General features: G+C 44.7%; 1 protein-coding gene across 2 annotated transcripts in view; it reads left to right on the plus strand.

The window, feature by feature from the left end:
• FSTL3 (follistatin like 3) overlaps positions 1–18446 on the plus strand; it is a 522081-nt gene that overhangs the window by 145246 nt on the left and 358389 nt on the right. The window contains exons 3-4 of one of the 2 annotated variants that reach the window (XM_077254313.1): positions 1463–1492; positions 1586–1678. In XM_077254313.1, the coding sequence (XP_077110428.1) occupies positions 1463–1492; positions 1586–1678 (123 nt within the window). Of the gene's footprint in view, positions 1–1462; positions 1679–18446 lie in introns of both variants that reach the window. The other variant, XM_077254309.1, reaches the window with a different exon arrangement.

Below are 18446 nucleotides of genomic sequence, written 5' to 3' on the forward strand. Positions count from 1 at the left end.
TATCTGCTTACACCTAAGACTATTCCAACATTCATTATACAGTAGATACAGGCCATCTGGCCCTCTGTTTCTGACTTATGTCTTATAGGGTGAAGTAGGAGAGAAGGGACAGCTGTCGGACGAGCGGGGGCGCCATTCTCAATTTTACTTAGGGTACTGTCACACTAAACGATTTACCAACGATCACGACCAGAGATACGACCTGGCCGTGATCGTTGGTAAGTGGTTGTGTCACACAGTCAGCTCTCCAGCGACCAACGATGCCGAGGGCCCCGGGTAACCAGGGTAAACATCGGGTTACTAAGCGCAGGGCCGCGCTTAGTAACCCGATGTTTACCGTGGTTACCAGCGTAGTAGTAAAAAAAACCAAACAGTACATACTTACATTCCGGTGTCTGTCCCCCGGCGTTCTGCTTCTCTGCATTGTGTCTGCGCCAGCCGGAAAGCACAGCGGTGACGTCACCGCTGTGCTCGCTTTCCGGCTGGCCGGCGCTCACAGTGCAGAGAAGCAGAACACCGGGGGACAGACACCGGAATGTAAATATGTACTGTTTTTTTTTTTTTACTTTTACGCTGGTAACCACGGTAAACATCGGGTTACTAAGCGCGGCCCTGCGCTTAGTAACCTGATGTTTACCCTGGTTACAAGCGAACGCATCGCTGGATCGCTGTCACACACAACGATCCAGCGATGACAGCGGGAGATCCAGCGACGAAAGAAAGTTCCAAACGATCTGCTACGACGTACGATTCTCAGCAGGGTCCCTGATCGCTGCTGCGTGTCAGACACAGCGATATCGTATGGATATCGCTGGAACGTCACGGATCGTACCGTCGTAGCGACAAAAGTGCCACTGTGTGACAGTACCCTTACGGTGCCAACGTCCGCACCTAGGTAGGCGCCGAGACGGTTGTGTATCTAGGGTCAGATCACTCACTTCTGCACATTAGCTGAGTAAGCGTGATGCTATGTTTGACCACAATTTTATCACTTCTGTGTCCACACAAGAGACATTGACTTTGGTGCTAGTGTTTTTGTTTATTGTCTTTTTCAGGTATTTGGATGGGCTTATCTCTGCGTTTTTTTTATCTTATAAGCAGAGGTAGTCCTTAGTTAGGTAAACATTGTACTGGCGATATAAATAGACTAGAGGGTTTGAATGGTTGTTTTTCTCTAGTACTTTTTGTAGCCCATTGCATTGAGGCATTTTTTTGAGGGGGTATCTAGACCTTTGTGGGTCGTTTTATAATTATACTTATTAAAGGTTATATTTTAAATAGGGTTTTTCCAGTATACTGTTGCATTCACCCTTGTTATATATTGAACTGTGTGAGACGATTTGTGTCCATGTAGCTGTTTTGCATATACAGTATTTGATATTGTAGTTAAATAGTTAGTTATTTTCTCTCTAGCAGCTTGAAATATCTTTAATATGTGTCTCATATTCACTTTTACCCACAGACAGCTGTGATGATGTGCAATGCCCACCTGGTAAGACATGCCTTCTGAAAGTTGGCCGCCCCCAGTGTGAATGTGCACCTGACTGTTCTGGTCTCAATAGTGATATTCCTGTATGTGGCTCAGATGGGAATACATACCAGGATGAATGTGAACTAATCACAAACAAATGCCGTGGACAGCCGGACCTGGAAGTAATGTACTCCGGAAAATGCAAGAGTATGTTATCACTTTTTACCTTACCTTTTTTCTTGCACAGTACTTTAATATGAAAATGTATTTGAATGTACAGTATCTTGCACACACAGATCCACATAGACGTACATGAAGTGTCTGTGGTTTTGTACTACAGGAGCTATAGGCACTCTATGTGCAGCTGTATAATTTTTCCATGCAATCATCACAGAGATAATCTTTTCTCTCAGTTATGTGTGACTGGTCAAAACCTTAACTAAAGCTTCAGGTGCCCATACAGCTTAGATAGCTGCAAGCGATCACTTATTCTTCCGGCAGCTCTGTCTTGTCTTCTGACTCCCCTGCAAATATGAAAATATTGCACAGCCAAGCATTCTTCTGATTTCATTGTGGAAAGAGGGGAAAGAGGCTGCTGGACAAATGTGGAAAAATTCAAATGGCCCAACCTTTTTCTCCTCCAACATCATCTGTTGCGAGAAAGCTGGAAGGCTCCCATTAACCATATATGGTCAGCCAATCCTGCTTAAAATGATGGGTTAAATGACTTTCATCTAATGTGCATAGGGGCCTTAAGTCAAGGTTCAGGTGACCATATTTCAAAACTTGTATATGGTGCACACTGCACTGACATGACAACAGGTCTTCTGAATCAAACAGCCTCATATATCCCTGTAAGGATGTAAATTTAGGTTGAGAGACCCGTGGTCAGTCAGTGCTGTACAGACCATGAGGCTCATTCAGAAACAGGACAATCCTTTACACTTATTTGATCCTAATTAAAATTTGCTGAAAAGAGATTATTACAAAAAGAGACCTCATTAAATCCATGAAAATTAAAGTTTGTAATATATATTGATTCTAACTCATGTAATAATGACACATGAGCAAAAACAGGAAAAGGGATCTGTACTTGAATAAAACATGTGTTTGTTTCATCCGTTAAAAATAGGGATATCCATGAATAAAAAAATCCAGAGTGATTCTTACTTGTTTCTGGCATATCTGTCCTTAGTCATAGACTATATTCTATGACTAAGGGCTGTTATGCCAGAGACGCATAAGAGTCAATCTGTATTATTTTATAATCATGGATATCCCTGTTTTTAATGGTTGAAATAAATGGGAGTTTTATTCAAGTACCGGTCCTTTTTCCTGTTTTTGCTCATTGCACACTACTGGTTGGCAGCATGAGATAGAGGTACTTACTACTGTTGAAGTGACTAGACACAGTGAGGCTTTCCATGTTCTTGCACATTTTCCAATGGTGACACGTGCTGTTTAAATATGATTATGAATATTCAGATGAATTAATCAGATAAGCTGTGGATTCTGTAAAAACGATCTAAGAACAAATATTGTATTGGAGACTTAACCTCATAAAATAACTTAAAAAACATAGAGTAGGAGGCATATGCTATGTCTAGACTCTAGAGCAGTGGTCCCCAACCTTTCTGACCTTGAGAGCCACATTCAGCTTAGAGAGAGGGTCGCAAGCCACATTCATCACTGAGGGAGGGTCGCGAGCCACATCCAGCTTCCACCCCCTTCAAAGTAGTGTCAACCAAAGCCCCCATTACAGGTATAATGATAACCAAAGTTTTTCCACAGTAATCACTCCAGAGCAGTACACTGAGATCCAGGGGTTCCCACAATACCCCCATTCAGTATTCTCCCAACACATTGTCACATCCAGCTTTGAGCACCTCCTCTAACAGGTAGTACAAACCTCCAGCGTACCATACCTAAAACATCTCTAAACCCCTAAGACCAGTAAATGTGCATCCAGATCTGCAATTTTGTGTAGGGCTACTCACAAAATTCACCATTTTGAGATGTGGTCTTCATACCTGTTTGCTAGACCTGGACCTAATGCATCAAGCTGGCAGACAGTAACGAGCCACAATTCATAGGGCCGCGAGCCACATGTGGCTCCCGAGCTACAGGTTGGGGAGCCCTGCTCTAGAGTATAGAAGTTTAATCATAATCACAGACGCAGATTCTTTCCTATAAGAGCAGTGAGAGTATGAAGCTCTCTGCCACATGATGTTGTAATGGTTGATTCAATGCAAAAGTTCAAGAAGGGTCTAGATGTCTTTCTTGAAATATATAATATTACAGATTATGGGTACTAACTTATGTGGTGGGACGTTGATCCAGGGATCTATTCTAATTGATGTATGTGGTGTCGGGAAAATTTTTTCCCCCTAATGTGGAGTTCGTCTACCCTATGGGGTTTTTGCGTTCCTTTGGATCATCATGTTAGACTATAGGTAGTGATGAGCGAGTATACTGGGGGGGTCTCCGAGTATTTGTGACTGCTCGGAGATTTAGTTTTCCTTGCCGCAGCTGCATGATTTGCGGCTTTTATACAGCTTGATTACATGTGGGGATTCTCTAGCAACCAGGCAACCCCCACATGTACTCAGGCTGGCTAGCAGCTGTAAATCATGCGGCTGCGTCAACAAAAACTAAATCTCCGAGCACTTACAAATACTCGGACACCCCCCAAGCGTGCTCGGGAAATCTCGAGCAACGAGTATACTCGCTCATCACTAACTATAGGTTGAACTTGATGGACTTTTTGATGGAGTTTTTTGCCGTCAGGCACAATCCAGCTAATTTTGAAAAAAACAGATCCGGCAAAAGTTGCCACCGGATCCATTTTTTTCTTATAGACTTGTATTAGCGACAGATCTGTCGCCGTCCGTCGTTTGCTATTATGGAACCCTATGGCGCCGGATCCGTTTTTTTAAACTGAGCATGCCTTTTCCATTCTGGCGTTCTCTCTCTGTCTCTCTCTCTCCCTGGATCAGCTAGTCAGGTCTGGAGAAAAAACGGATCCGTTGCATCAGTTTTTCACAATTTAGACGGATCTGTTTTTTCAAAATACGCCGGGTTGAGCCTGACGGCAAAAAACTGATGTGTGAAAGTAGCCTTAAGTCTACTTTCAACCTTAAAACTATGAAATTAATCTCTTCCACCACACTTTTTATTGCCTAAACCTAAATGTACATGTAATGTCATGTACATGTGGTAATATACTCACAGTTCGTTGTTTTCCCCGGTTTCTATCACTGCTCCAATCCTCTTTTGAGTCACGTGTTGGCTATTCTGACTTGCTAAATGCATAAAAAAAAAAATTTGACACAAAAACGTAATTTAAACAATAGGTATTTTCTGATGACATTCCCTTTAAGGGCTTGCGCCCATGTGTAAGAGTGTTGGACTGGACTGAAAACACCAGTCACGCTGTACTGTGTACGATGTGAATAGTGTCATGCAGGTTTACATATATTTTGACATGTGAAGTGTGAACTGTGTATTGCAGTTTTAGGCGTGCATAGTGTGATATGATAATATATAGAGTTGATAAGCGTTGTTAGTATAGTAGGTATAGTGTACAGAAAAGCTACAGGCAATGTAAAGTATAAGATAAGTGATATAATACATAGTTTAGGTTTTAGGACATAAGGTAGTGACTATCGATAACACAGACTTTGTTAAGCAGTCTAAATATAATGTGTAGTGTATGTAAATGTACTACATAGTTGTTGTGATTTAGGTTTGCCCAGCTACATACTATAGGGACACATAGTTACAGTTTGGGAGGGGCGAGCCCTAGTGAAAGTGGACTACTTCCTGATAGATAGGGAACTACAGTAATCAAGTTCAAGTTGCAATGGTTGAGCAACTGTCGTTCAGTGCAATGAGAAACCTTTCTGCAATCTTTTGTGGACATTCCTGCAATGGCCGGAGTCTAGAGCTCAGTACATGTAATACGGTGTACAAGTAATATGGTGCACAGAGGAAGTTGGAAGTTGAACCGCGTTAAGGGAAGATAACGGATCCCGGTTCACTGCGGGACTGGACGGGAAATCACTGGTGGAGACAGAACCAGTAAACGTGGGGATAGTCCAGGAGGAATGGATAGTAATGCTAGTAATGCTAGAAGCATACTGTGAAAAGGAAACAAGGAATAAATAGTGTTGTGCCTGAAACTGCATGTTATAGACTGATGAACTTGTACTGTCCAGTAAACGTTTGCTTGTTACAATGAGTTATGTGCGGCGGCTCCTGAAGATGGAGACCTGGATGCAGCAGAGGCCTGTCGCTTACAAGTGAGTGTGATCTACCCCACATTTGACAGCACATTGGGACTAATACACAATTTTCCTGAAAAGGGCCTGGGCATTATGGAGCAGCAGCTTGTCCTCAGTTACCGCTCTCGGTCACATTACATTTGGCATAGTCGGTAGGATTGAATCATGCATCAAGAAAACTTGACGCATTCGGGGAAGGACCTTGTGAAAACCAAGATGGTACAAGATGGCTGATGGTGGCGCGCGAAGCAGGGGAAGCTCTGCCCGTCGTGGGTGTTAACCAATCAGAAGAGCATGAAAATCCATCCATCCTGGGAGGGGCCCTCTCTGTGGCGGTCGGCCTGTAGTAAGCGGGCCCGCCCTTGCTGGGTCTGACGAAAGAAGAAGAGACACATTCGTTGCAACAAGTCAAGAAAGAATGGTGGAGACTCTCAGGAAACAGGCAGGTGACCCGGAAGTAACTCCACCCCAGCAGAGGTCAAGCCGCGGAGCAGCACGCACACAGCACAGTGAAGAACAAAGAATGGAGCATTGTGGTTTCCCTGTTGAGAGAGATGGCCACTCTTATGGCATCACACTCTGCGGAGACCCAGGACGGTTGGAGTGGAAGTGGAGGATGACCCAGCTGGAGGCAGGGGTGCCGTGTACCAAGGCTGCGGGCCTGACAGAGCCAGCGGGTGGTGCAGCGGCAGTCAATTAGGCGCCAAGGAAACGTAAGTCTGAAGATATTCATGGAATCTAAAATGGTGGTTGGAAGTGAAAGGTATGTCCTGAGAGCTCTGTTGTGCTAGTTGCATGAAAAGAATCAGCAAAGGAACTGTTCTGCGTTCTTGTGGGCAGGAAATGTCCAATGTTGACCAGGATATTCAGAGTTGGCCAAAGAAGGCCGAAGAGTTTTTGTGTCCCCCACTCCTGTTTGTTTGTTTTTTTAAACTCTTTTTAGTGAAAGATTCCACAAAATAAGATAACAAACATATGGCAGCATAGCATAGAGTCAGAATAATCCGTGTATCAACGTTTGTTTGTCCTGAGAGCTCTGTTGTGCTAGTTGCATGAAAAGAATCAGCAAAGGAACTGTTCTGCGTTCTTGTGGGCAGGAGATGTCCAATGTTGACCGGGATATTCAGAGTTGGCCAAAGAACAGAAGCGGTCGGGAGGTGACCCAGAAAAAAAAAAACAACAAACCTTGCTCAGGTGCCGCCCCCTGCATTGTCCCCGCCCTAGGCATGTGCCCTCGAGTGCCTAGTGGCAAATACGGCCCTGATCAGGGTCTATATCTCGAGATTAAAGAGACCATTATGCCAGAAGCCAGGTGCATCAATGGCGAGTTACACCACCTTTCCCAAATCTTCTGAAATTTCTGGGGCCATCCTCTGTTTCTGTATAATATGTTTTCATAAGGAATTACAGTATGTCATTCACTAGTTTCTTCCACTGATTAATCGAAGGAGATTTCCCCCATCCAGCTCAACGCTACCACTTTCCTAGCCACAATTAGAACTTCCCGAAGAAATATTCTATCATGGTGGACCCACATCTCCTCATCCACAGCACCCGGGATGCACAACTCCGGATTACATTCGATCGGTATCCTAATTATCCTCTCCAATGTAGCTGTGACCTCACTCCAATATCTTCGTATAGTTATACAGTTCCAAATAAGGTGCCAGAAATCCGCTCCCGATTCCCCACACCTATGCCATTCATCAGTTGCCCCTCTACCAAATTTATGTAATCTAGTTGGGGTCAGATAGGATTGGTGAAGAATATACAATTGTATTAACCTGTTATTTGCAGCAGGTGACACCATCGTATGTGCCTCCAGGATATCGCTCCACTGATCATCAGTGATAGAGGGTATTAAGTGTGGCCACTTAAACTCTAAAATCGCATCCACTCAGCTTGCTGTAGAACTTAACAAAAAGGTATAGAGGGGAGGATATCACACCTGTAGATCCTTGAGTTGATAATACTCCTGTCAGTGGGTATTTAGATATTCTTATTCTAGGAAACTGGAACTGGTACATCATGGCGTTTCTCGGTTGCAGATATCTATAAAAGTCTCCGTGGAGAATTATGTACCTGGCATGGATTTTTTCGAATGATAATAAAGTTTAATCTTCAAAAAACTGATTAAGTTTTGTTATTACATTTTGTTTCCAGAAACCCAGGTCCTGTAAATTTTTAAGGTGCGGGAATTCGGGATTATCCCATATTTGAACTTCTCCAATTTGATCAGTGAATTTCAAAATACATTTGCATTCTTGCCAAACCTGTGTTGCTAAGCTATGCGCAAATAACAAACCCTGGGGTTGTCTATATGAACCCTCCAATATTGTGCGTACATACACTCACTGGCCACTTTATTAGGTACACCTGTCCAACTTCTTGTTAACACTTAATTTCTAATCAGCCAATCACATGGCGGCAACTCAGTGCATTTAGGCATGTAGACATGGTCAAGACAATCTCCTGCAGTTCAAACCGAGCATCAGTATGGGGAAGAAAGGTGATTTGAGTGCCTTTGAACGTGGCATGGTTGTTGGTGCCAGAAGGGCTGGTCTGAGTATTTCAGAAACTGCTGATCTACTGGGATTTTCACGCACAACCATCTCTAGGGTTTACAGAGAATGGTCCGAAAAAGAAAAAAAATTCAGTGAGCGGCAGTTCTGTGGGCGGAAATGCCTTGTTGATGCCAGAGGTCAGAGGAGAATGGGCAGACTGGTTCGAGCTGATAGAAAGGCAACAGTGACTCAAATCGCCACCCGTTACAACCAAGGTAGGCCTAAGAGCATCTCTGAACGCACAGTGCGTCGAACTTTGAGGCAGATGGGCTACAGCAGCAGAAGACCACACCGGGTACCACTCCTTTCAGCTAAGAACAGGAAACTGAGGCTACAATTTGTACAAGCTCATCGAAATTGGACAGTAGAAGATTGGAAAAACGTTGCTTGGTCTGATGAGTCTCGATTTCTGCTGCGACATTCGGATGGTAGGGTCAGAATTTGGCGTAAACAACATGAAAGCATGGATCCATCCTGCCTTGTATGGAGCATCTTTGGGATGTGCAGCCGACAAATCTGCGGCAACTGTATGATGCCATCATGTCAATATGGACCAAAATCTCTGAGGAATGCTTCCAGCACCTTGCTGAATCTATGCCACGAAGAATTGAGGCAGTTCTGAAGGCAAAAGGGGGTCCAACCCGTTACTAGCATGGTGTACCTAATAAAGTGGCCGGTGAGTGTATATTCCCTTAAAACAAAATTTTATTTCCAATAAATTTAAAACCCCGACCCATAAAAAACTAATTTAGATATCACAGGTATGGTCAATAGGTCACAAACATATGTACCTATTCTGGTCCTGGATACACCTACTTCTCACGCCTGCCTTGCTGTGGGGGTTGGCACCCTAAGAATCGATTTTTTGGCGCCCCCACTCCACGTCGGCTAGCCCTCTCTCCCCTGTAGTATCCCTCACCCTACAGGTGGGAAAACAATATAGTAAAGAGCAGTGGTGAAGAAAACAGTAAATGACCAGATATATAATAAATTGGACCTATATAGGTACCTCTACATAATATAATATACCCAAACACACCGCACTAGATGCACTATAGTCCCCTATGTTAAGTCAGCACAGTCTGAGATGATGACCGTAATAGTCCAAAAATCAATTAGCAATATATTGGATAAGTAGCCAGACTGCCAAATACATGTCAGACAAAAAATTCTCTGAACAGATAATTAGGGTCACTTAGCGTGTGTCGGTATCTCCCCGACGCGTTTCCCCGTTTTCACGGTTCATCAGGAGGAAAATGATGCCGGATGCTCCATAGATGTAGGGCATAGGCGGCGGTGACCATGTGAGCTTAAGTAGCCCACATCGAAATGTGCGCGCCTGAATAGGCCACGCCCCCTCAATAATCCAACGGAATCCCAATCGGGTCAAAAAGGTGTTTCATACCCAAACAATAATAATAACGATTCCCCACTATTAAGATCTTGTCTAGATGAGACTCCAAATCCCATATTCTGGCCAAACACTAAAAAATACCTCACCGGAGTTCCATCCGATGTTAATCCCGGCTGCTTTTTTTGAGAATCACCTCTGCGCATGTCCTCATCCCCCAGACCAGATGAAACGCATCTCCATCTTATTGAGGATATGCGTGTCCCGGGGAGCACGCGCACTTGCTAGCTGGGCGTTCCTTACCGCTCTGCGCATGTCCAAAACCCCCGGACCAGATGCAACGCACCTCCATCTTATTGAGGATATGCGTGTCACAGGGAGCACGCGCACTTGCTCGCAGGGCGTTCCTTAACCACTGCGCAGACCCGGACTCTGTGATCCTTGTCTTATTGTACATCGCTTCTGCGCATGTCTGAATGTCCCAAACTAGATGAACGATACCTCTATCATGTTAGGGATCTATGTATCACAGAAAATGTGCGTACTACTATTTTATTGGGCACTCTGTAACATAAATGTTCAGACAAATGTATCCGATGATGCCCTAGATTCAGATAAACTGACTATACCGATGTACTATTCAAAAATCTGATTGTTCTCATAAATAGATTACTTAAATAAAAGACAGGAGATATTCAATAAAATGGGCCCAATTATATAAATGGGAAAGGTAAGACAATGCATATATTTTCTATGTTATTTATTATAATGTAGCCAAAAATAGGGGGAAGGGGGATTATCTTAGGGATAGAATACACCTCCAAATAAATAAATACATAAAATGTACACGATATTAAATAAACACCCTCAAATAAGGAACATGTTCAAACATGTATGGATATGGAGTTTAAACGGCAGATTCCCTTCAAGATTCTACATACAGTAAATAGGCTAATCGGATATTCCAGGTGCAAACCCCTACAAAATACCACGAGTATAGGCACAGTATTTTTCATATACTGACAAATAGCTATAGGAAACACGTATAGGAAAGGTTCTCATTGAGGCCCCTTGGGGACAATGATTGCATACGAAAGATCCATTCAGTCTCCCGTCTCCGTACGATCTTATCTAAGTCCCCCCCTCTAGTCTTTGGCCGAATTAATTCAATCATACTGAAGGTAATATCTCTGAGGTTCCCTCCATGGCAACTATTCATGTGGCGAGCCACCGGTGTGTCACGTTTATGCCTAATATCCCCTAGGTGCTCGCCTACTCTCACCCTGAGTTCCCTCAGGGTCTTACCTATATAATCCACTGGGCACACACAAGTAGCCTTGTACACTACACCAGTGGATTTACAGTTCCCAAAATCTCTTAATGTGAAGACTCTTCCATTTGCTGAACTTTTGAAAGTCTTTCCCTGCATCATAAATTCACATTTGGTACAGTTCCCAGATCTAAAGAAGCCAACCGGTCTTCTATCTAACCAGGTCCCTGGTTTTCCCGGCCTCTGATATAAACTGTGCACTAGGCGATCCCCTATCGATCTACCCCTTCTATACGTAATACTTGGTTTAGGGGGTATGTACTTTATTAAATTGGGGTCAGCCAAAAGAATTCCCCAGTGTTTTTTTAAAACCTGATAGACCCTCTCCGATTGTCCATCAAAGGTACCGATCAATCTAACTACACTACTTTCTTGTTGACACGAAATATCCTTGGACCTAAGTAGGGACTGCCTCTCCATTTTCAAAGTCTCATAAAAAGGACCATCTAGCACTTCACAGGGATAATCCCTTACCCTGAAGCGCTGATACAGGTCCCTTGCCTGTCTTTTAAAGGTGCTCTCGTATGTGCAGTTTCTTTTAATTCGCATGAACTGTCCCTTTGGTATCCCTCTTTTTAAGGGGATCGGATGGTGACTAGTCCACCTAAGTAGACTATTTGTAGATGTGGGTTTTCGATACGTGCAAGTACTGATACTTCCATCAAGTTCCTTAGAAATGGTCAGATCCAGGAAATTAATACTCCTAGCATGGTACTCATGTGTAAAAAATAGCCCAATGTTGTTAACATTAATGATCTCCACAAAACGGTGGAGCTCCTCCTCTGGGCCAGACCAAAACACCAAGATGTCATCTATGTATCTGGCCCAGAGGCTGATGTACGAGCTCCACCAGGCCTCCTCCTCGAATATTAGGGTTTCCTCCCACCAGCCCAGGAAGATGTTAGCGTACGTGGGGGCACACAGGCTCCCCATTGCAGTACCCCTGAGCTGGTGGAAGTACTTCCCATCGAAGAGAAAGTAATTATGGGTAAGGCAAAATTGCAGGAGTTCCTCAACAAAAAAATTGTGTTCCCGACACTCAACTGCTCTTGTCTGTAGATAGTGGAAAATGGCCCTCATACCACATTCATGTGGGATACTGCTGTAAAGGGCCTCCACATCTATCGACACGAGCAGGATGTCTGTTCCTACCGTTATTCCTTCCAATTGACTAAGCAGATGTGATGTATCACGCACATATGAGGGTAAGGAGGTAATGAACGTTCTCAGGACTTTGTCCTAGTATATCCCACTGTTCTGCATTAGTGACTCAATCCCTGATACAGTCGGGCGCCCTTTAAGAGGACAAAGGCCCTTGTGCACCTTAGGTAGGGCATAGAAAGTGGGTCTAACTGGACAATTTGGTACCAAAAACTTCCATTCATTTAGAGACAATAGACCCCCTTCCTTAGCTCTATCCAAGATGTCCAACAAAGTCCTGAGAACGTTCGTTACCTCCTTACCCTCATATGTGCGTGATACATCACATCTGCTTAGTCAATTGGAAGGAATAACGGTAGGAACAGACACCCTGCTCGTGTCGATAGATGTGGAGGCCCTTTACAGCAGTATCCCACATGAATGTGGTATGAGGGCCATTTTCCACTATCTACAGACAAGATCAGTTGAGTGTCGGGAACACAATTTTTTTGTTGAGGAACTCCTGCAATTTTGCCTTACCCATAATTACTTTCTCTTCGATGGGAAGTACTTCCACCAGCTCAGGGGTACTGCAATGGGGAGCCCGTGTGCCCCCACGTATGCTAACATCTTCCTGGGCTGGTGGGAGGAAACCCTAATATTCGAGGAGGAGGCCTGGTGGAGCTCGTATATCAGCCTCTGGGCCAGACACATAGATGACATCTTGGTGTTTTGGTCTGGCCCAGAGGAGGAGCTCCACCATTTTGTGGAGATCATTAATGTTAACAACATTGGGCTATTTTTTACACATGAGTACCATAGGAGTATTAATTTCCTGGATCTGACCATTTCTAAGGAACTTGATGGAAGTATCAGTACTTGCACGTATCGAAAACCCACATCTACAAATAGTCTACTTAGGTGGACTAGTCACCATCCGATCCCCTTAAAAAGAGGGATACCAAAGGGACAGTTCATGCGAATTAAAAGAAACTGCACAGACGAGGGTATCCTTTAAAAGACAGGCAAGGGACCTGTATCAGCGCTTCAGGGTAAGAGATTATCCCTGTGAAGTGCTAGATGGTCCTTTTTATGAGACTTTGAAAATGGAGAGGCAGTCCCTACTTAGGTCCAAGGATATTTCGTGTCAACAAGAAAGTAGTGTAGTTAGATTGATCGGTACCTTTGATGGACAATCGGAGAGGGTCTATCAGGTTTTAAAAAAACACTGGGGAATTCTTTTGGCTCACCCCAGTTTAATAAAGTACATACCCCCTAAACCAAGTATTACGTATAGAAGGGGTAGATCGATAGGGGATCGCCTAGTGCACAGTTTATATCAGAGGCCGGGAAAACCAGGGACCTGGTTAGATAGAAGACCGGTTGGCTTCTTTAGATGTGGGAACTGTACCAAATGTGAATTTATGATGCAGGGAAAGACTTTCAAAAGTTCAGCAAATGGAAGAGTCTTCACATTAAGAGATTTTGGGAACTGTAAATCCACTGGTGTAGTGTACAATAGGGTTGAGCGACTTTCATTTTTTTAAGATCGAGTAGGGTTTTGGGAAACCCGATTTTGTCCAGAGTCGAGTCGAGTGCAGTCGGCCGATTATCGCTAAAAGTCGGGGATCGACCGAAACACGAAACCCAATGCAAGTCAATGGGGAAGCATAGTCGGCAGTGAGTGGAGGCCAGGAAAACACCTACAGTGCCCATTTTAATGCCAAAAACATCCATTCTTGTTTCTGAAGCTTGCCAATCTTAATTAACTGTATAATAATAGTTGGGCATAGGGAATTGGGGGTCATTTGGCAAAAGTTGTGGGGGGAGTAGGGCTGGCTCAAGTTTTTCGTGGGCCCAGGAAATGCGGACTACATCACGGCGGTGTTGCAGGGAAAGGTAAGTATTTAAACGTTGCAAGTGCTGTGATCCTGAGCAAGCAGGGGGGGGCCCACTCGTTCGCATTGGCACTGGCACAGGGCCCCTCAAAGTACGGCGGTGTGTTTGCATGGCGGGGGCGCCTCCCACCAGCAGCGACACTTTTGCGTACTCTGAGGGGCCCTGTGCCAGTGACGTCGCCAACGAGTATGCCCCCCCACCTGATGAAGGAACCTGCACTTTCATCTGCACCTTCCTCTTTGTCCCTGTGTAAGGTGGTATAACATGCGGGAAGGGGAACCTTACTTTCAGCAGGGTCAGATTCTGGCTGTGTAGAGTACAAGGGGAATGTAGTGGTCTAGGTCAATGTACCAGCAGACTCATTTAGCAGTGGCTGGGCAATGGGCAGGATGAGGAGGAAACAGATATAGGGCCAAAGAATAAAGTAGGCTAAATGCAGTTCAAAATTGGTAACAGGACTAAACAGGCGGCATTGCTTTGTTCAGTGGAGTAGCAAACCCAAGAGCAGCAGACACTGTTTCAAGGGCCTAACCACACTAGTAGGCCAAATGCAGTTTAATATCTGATAGTATAGGGCGAAAGCCAGAATGTGGAAGCTCAGCTTTGTTCAGTTGAGGACAACACCAGGCAGGGGCACACAGACAGACACCTTTAGTAGGCCGGAAAAGCCTATTGCATTTTTTAAAATGGTAATTTGGAGCAGAAGGTTGAAGCTCAGCTTTATTCAGTTGAGGACAACACCAGGCAGGGGCACACAGACAGACACCTTTAGTAGGCCGGAAAAGCCTATTGCATTTTTTAAAATGGTAATTTGGAGCAGAAGGTTGAAGCTCAGCTTTATTCAGTTGAGGACAACACCAGGCAGGGGCACACAGACAGACACCTTTAGTAGGCCGGAAAAGCCTATTGCATTTTTTAAAATGGTAATTTGGAGCAGAAGGTTGAAGCTCAGCTTTATTTAGTTGAGGGCAACACCAGGGAGGGGCAGAAGCCGTTAGTAGGCCCTAACCACCATTTTGTTTTTTACAAACCACTTAATGAGAGCCGGAAGGTTGAAGCTCAGCTTTGTTCAGTTGAGGACAACACCAGGCAGGGGCACACAGACAGACACCTTTAGTAGGCCGGAAAAGCCTATTGCATTTTTTAAAATGGTAATTTGGAGCAGAAGGTTGAAGCTCAGCTTTATTTAGTTGAGGGCAACACCAGGGAGGGGCAGAAGCCGTTAGTAGGCCCTAACCACCATTTTGTTTTTTACAAACCACTTAATGAGAGCCGGAAGGTTGAAGCTCAGCTTTATTCAGTTGAGGACAACACCAGGCAGGGGCACACAGACAGACACCTTTAGTAGGCCGGAAAAGCCTATTGCATTTTTTAAAATGGTAATTTGGAGCAGAAGGTTGAAGCTCAGCTTTATTTAGTTGAGGGCAACACCAGGGAGGGGCAGAAGCCGTTAGTAGGCCCTAACCACCATTTTGTTTTTTACAAACCACTTAATGAGAGCCGGAAGGTTGAAGCTCAGCTTTATTCAGTTGAGGACAACACCAGGCAGGGGCACACAGACAGACACCTTTAGTAGGCCGGAAAAGCCTATTGCATTTTTTAAAATGGTAATTTGGAGCAGAAGGTTGAAGCTCAGCTTTATTTAGTTGAGGACAACACCAGGCAGGGGCACACAGACAGACACCTTTAGTAGGCCGGAAAAGCCTATTGCATTTTTTAAAATGGTAATTTGGAGCAGAAGGTTGAAGCTCAGCTTTATTCAGTTGAGGACAACACCAGGCAGGGGCACACAGACAGACACCTTTAGTAGGCCGGAAAAGCCTATTGCATTTTTTAAAATGGTAATTTGGAGCAGAAGGTTGAAGCTCAGCTTTATTCAGTTGAGGACAACACCAGGCAGGGGCACACAGACAGACACCTTTAGTAGGCCGGAAAAGCCTATTGCATTTTTTAAAATGGTAATTTGGAGCAGAAGGTTGAAGCTCAGCTTTATTTAGTTGAGGGCAACACCAGGGAGGGGCAGAAGCCGTTAGTAGGCCCTAACCACCATTTTGTTTTTTACAAACCACTTAATGAGAGCCGGAAGGTTGAAGCTCAGCTTTGTTCAGTTGAGGACAACACCAGGCAGGGGCACACAGACAGACACCTTTAGTAGGCCGGAAAAGCCTATTGCATTTTTTAAAATGGTAATTTGGAGCAGAAGGTTGAAGCTCAGCTTTATTTAGTTGAGGGCAACACCAGGGAGGGGCAGAAGCCGTTAGTAGGCCCTAACCACCATTTTGTTTTTTACAAACCACTTAATGAGAGCCGGAAGGTTGAAGCTCAGCTTTATTCAGTTGAGGACAACACCAGGCAGGGGCACACAGACAGACACCTTTAGTAGGCCGGAAAAGCCTAATTGCATTTTTTAAAATGGTAATTTGGAGCAGAAGGTTGAAGCTCAGCTTTATTTAGTTGAGGGCAACACCAGGGAGGGGCAGAAGCCGTTAGTAGGCCCTAACCACCATTTTGTTTTTTACAAACCACTTAATGAGAGCCGGAAGGTTGAAGCTCAGCTTTGTTCAGTTGAGGACAACACCAGGCAGGGGCACACAGACAGACACCTTTAGTAGGCCGGAAAAGCCTATTGCATTTTTTAAAATGGTAATTTGGAGCAGAAGGTTGAAGCTCAGCTTTATTCAGTTGAGGACAACACCAGGCAGGGGCACACAGACAGACACCTTTAGTAGGCCGGAAAAGCCTATTGCATTTTTTAAAATGGTAATTTGGAGCAGAAGGTTGAAGCTCAGCTTTATTTAGTTGAGGGCAACACCAGGGAGGGGCAGAAGCCGTTAGTAGGCCCTAACCAAAGTTGAAGGCCAAATGCAGTTTAATTTCTGATACTATAGGCCGAAAGCCAGAAGGTGGAAGCTCCGATTTAGACAGTGGAGGACAATTTGAATTAGGGACTGCAGACAGACTTAGTAGGCTGTCCCCTGTGGACCATGCATCCAACACATTAACCCATTGCGCCGTAATGGACACGTAATCTTCCGTGGCCATGCCTACAGGTCCATGCGTCTGTTGTCAGGTGCACCTTTGTACTCACAGATTGCCAGAGTGCATGGACAATGCGGTCTTCTACATGCTGGTGGAGGGTTGGGATGGCTTTTCTCGCAAAAGAAGTGTCGACTGGTTAGCTTGTAGCGTGGTACAGCGTAGTCCATCATGGCCTTATTAATAGTAAATAAAATATATAACTAGGCTCTATGAACTTTTAAATAGGTTCCAGGGGTACACGGGCAGCATTGGTGTGGTCAGTGGAGGAGTATTGCAAGTAGGGGCTGCAGACAGGCTATCAAAGGCCTAAAATAACAAACAGTAGGCAGTCATGGCAGTTTTACATTGGTTACATGGATACACAGGCAGGCACTCCAGGCAGCATTGTGGTCAGTGGAGGAGTATTGCAAGTAGGGGCTGCAGACAGGCTATCAAAGGCCTAAAATAACAAACAGTAGGCAGTCATGGCAGTTTTACATCGGTTACATGGATACACAGGCAGGCACTCCAGGCAGCATTGTGGTCAGTGGAGGAGTATTGCAAGTAGGGGCTGCAGACAGGCTATCAAAGGCCTAAAATAACAAACAGTAGGCAGTCATGGCAGTTTTACATCGGTTACATGGATACACAGGCAGGCACTCCAGGCAGCATTGTGGTCAGTGGAGGAGTATTGCAAGTAGGGGCTGCAGACAGGCTATCAAAGGCCTAAAATAACAAACAGTAGGCAGTCATGGCAGTTTTACATCGGTTACATGGATACACAGGCAGGCACTCCAGGCAGCATTGTGGTCAGTGGAGGAGTATTGCAAGTAGGGGCCGCAGACAGGCTATCAAAGGCCTAAAATAACAAACAATAGGCTCATGGCAGTTTTACAGCGGTTACATGGATACACAGGCAGCTAGGTGGTGAGTGGAGGAGTATTTAAAGTAAGGACCGCAGACAGGCTATCAAAGGCCTAAAATAACAAACAGTAGGCAGTCATGGCAGTTTTACATCGGTTACATGGATACACGGGCAGGCAGCTTGGTGGTGAGTGGAGGAGTATTTAAAGTAGGGACCGCAGACAGGCTTCAAAGGCCTAACATAAGAAAATGGGCTGGCTGTAGGCACTTTATAATTGGTTCCAGGGGTACATGGGCAGCAGTGGTCTGGCCAGTGGAGGACTAGTGGAAGGAGGGACCGCAGACAGGCTTCAAAGGCCTAACATAAAAAAATGGGCTGGCTGTAGGCACTTTATAATTGGTTCCAGGGGTACACGGGCAGCAGTGGTCTGGTCAGTGGAGGACTAGTGGAAGGAGGGACCGCAGACAGGCTTCAAAGGCCTAACATAATAAAATTGGGCTGGCTGTAGGCACTTTATAATAGGTT

Source organism: Ranitomeya variabilis, chromosome 1 (assembly GCF_051348905.1).
Source record: "Ranitomeya variabilis isolate aRanVar5 chromosome 1, aRanVar5.hap1, whole genome shotgun sequence".
Lineage (NCBI taxonomy): Eukaryota > Metazoa > Chordata > Amphibia > Anura > Dendrobatidae > Ranitomeya > Ranitomeya variabilis.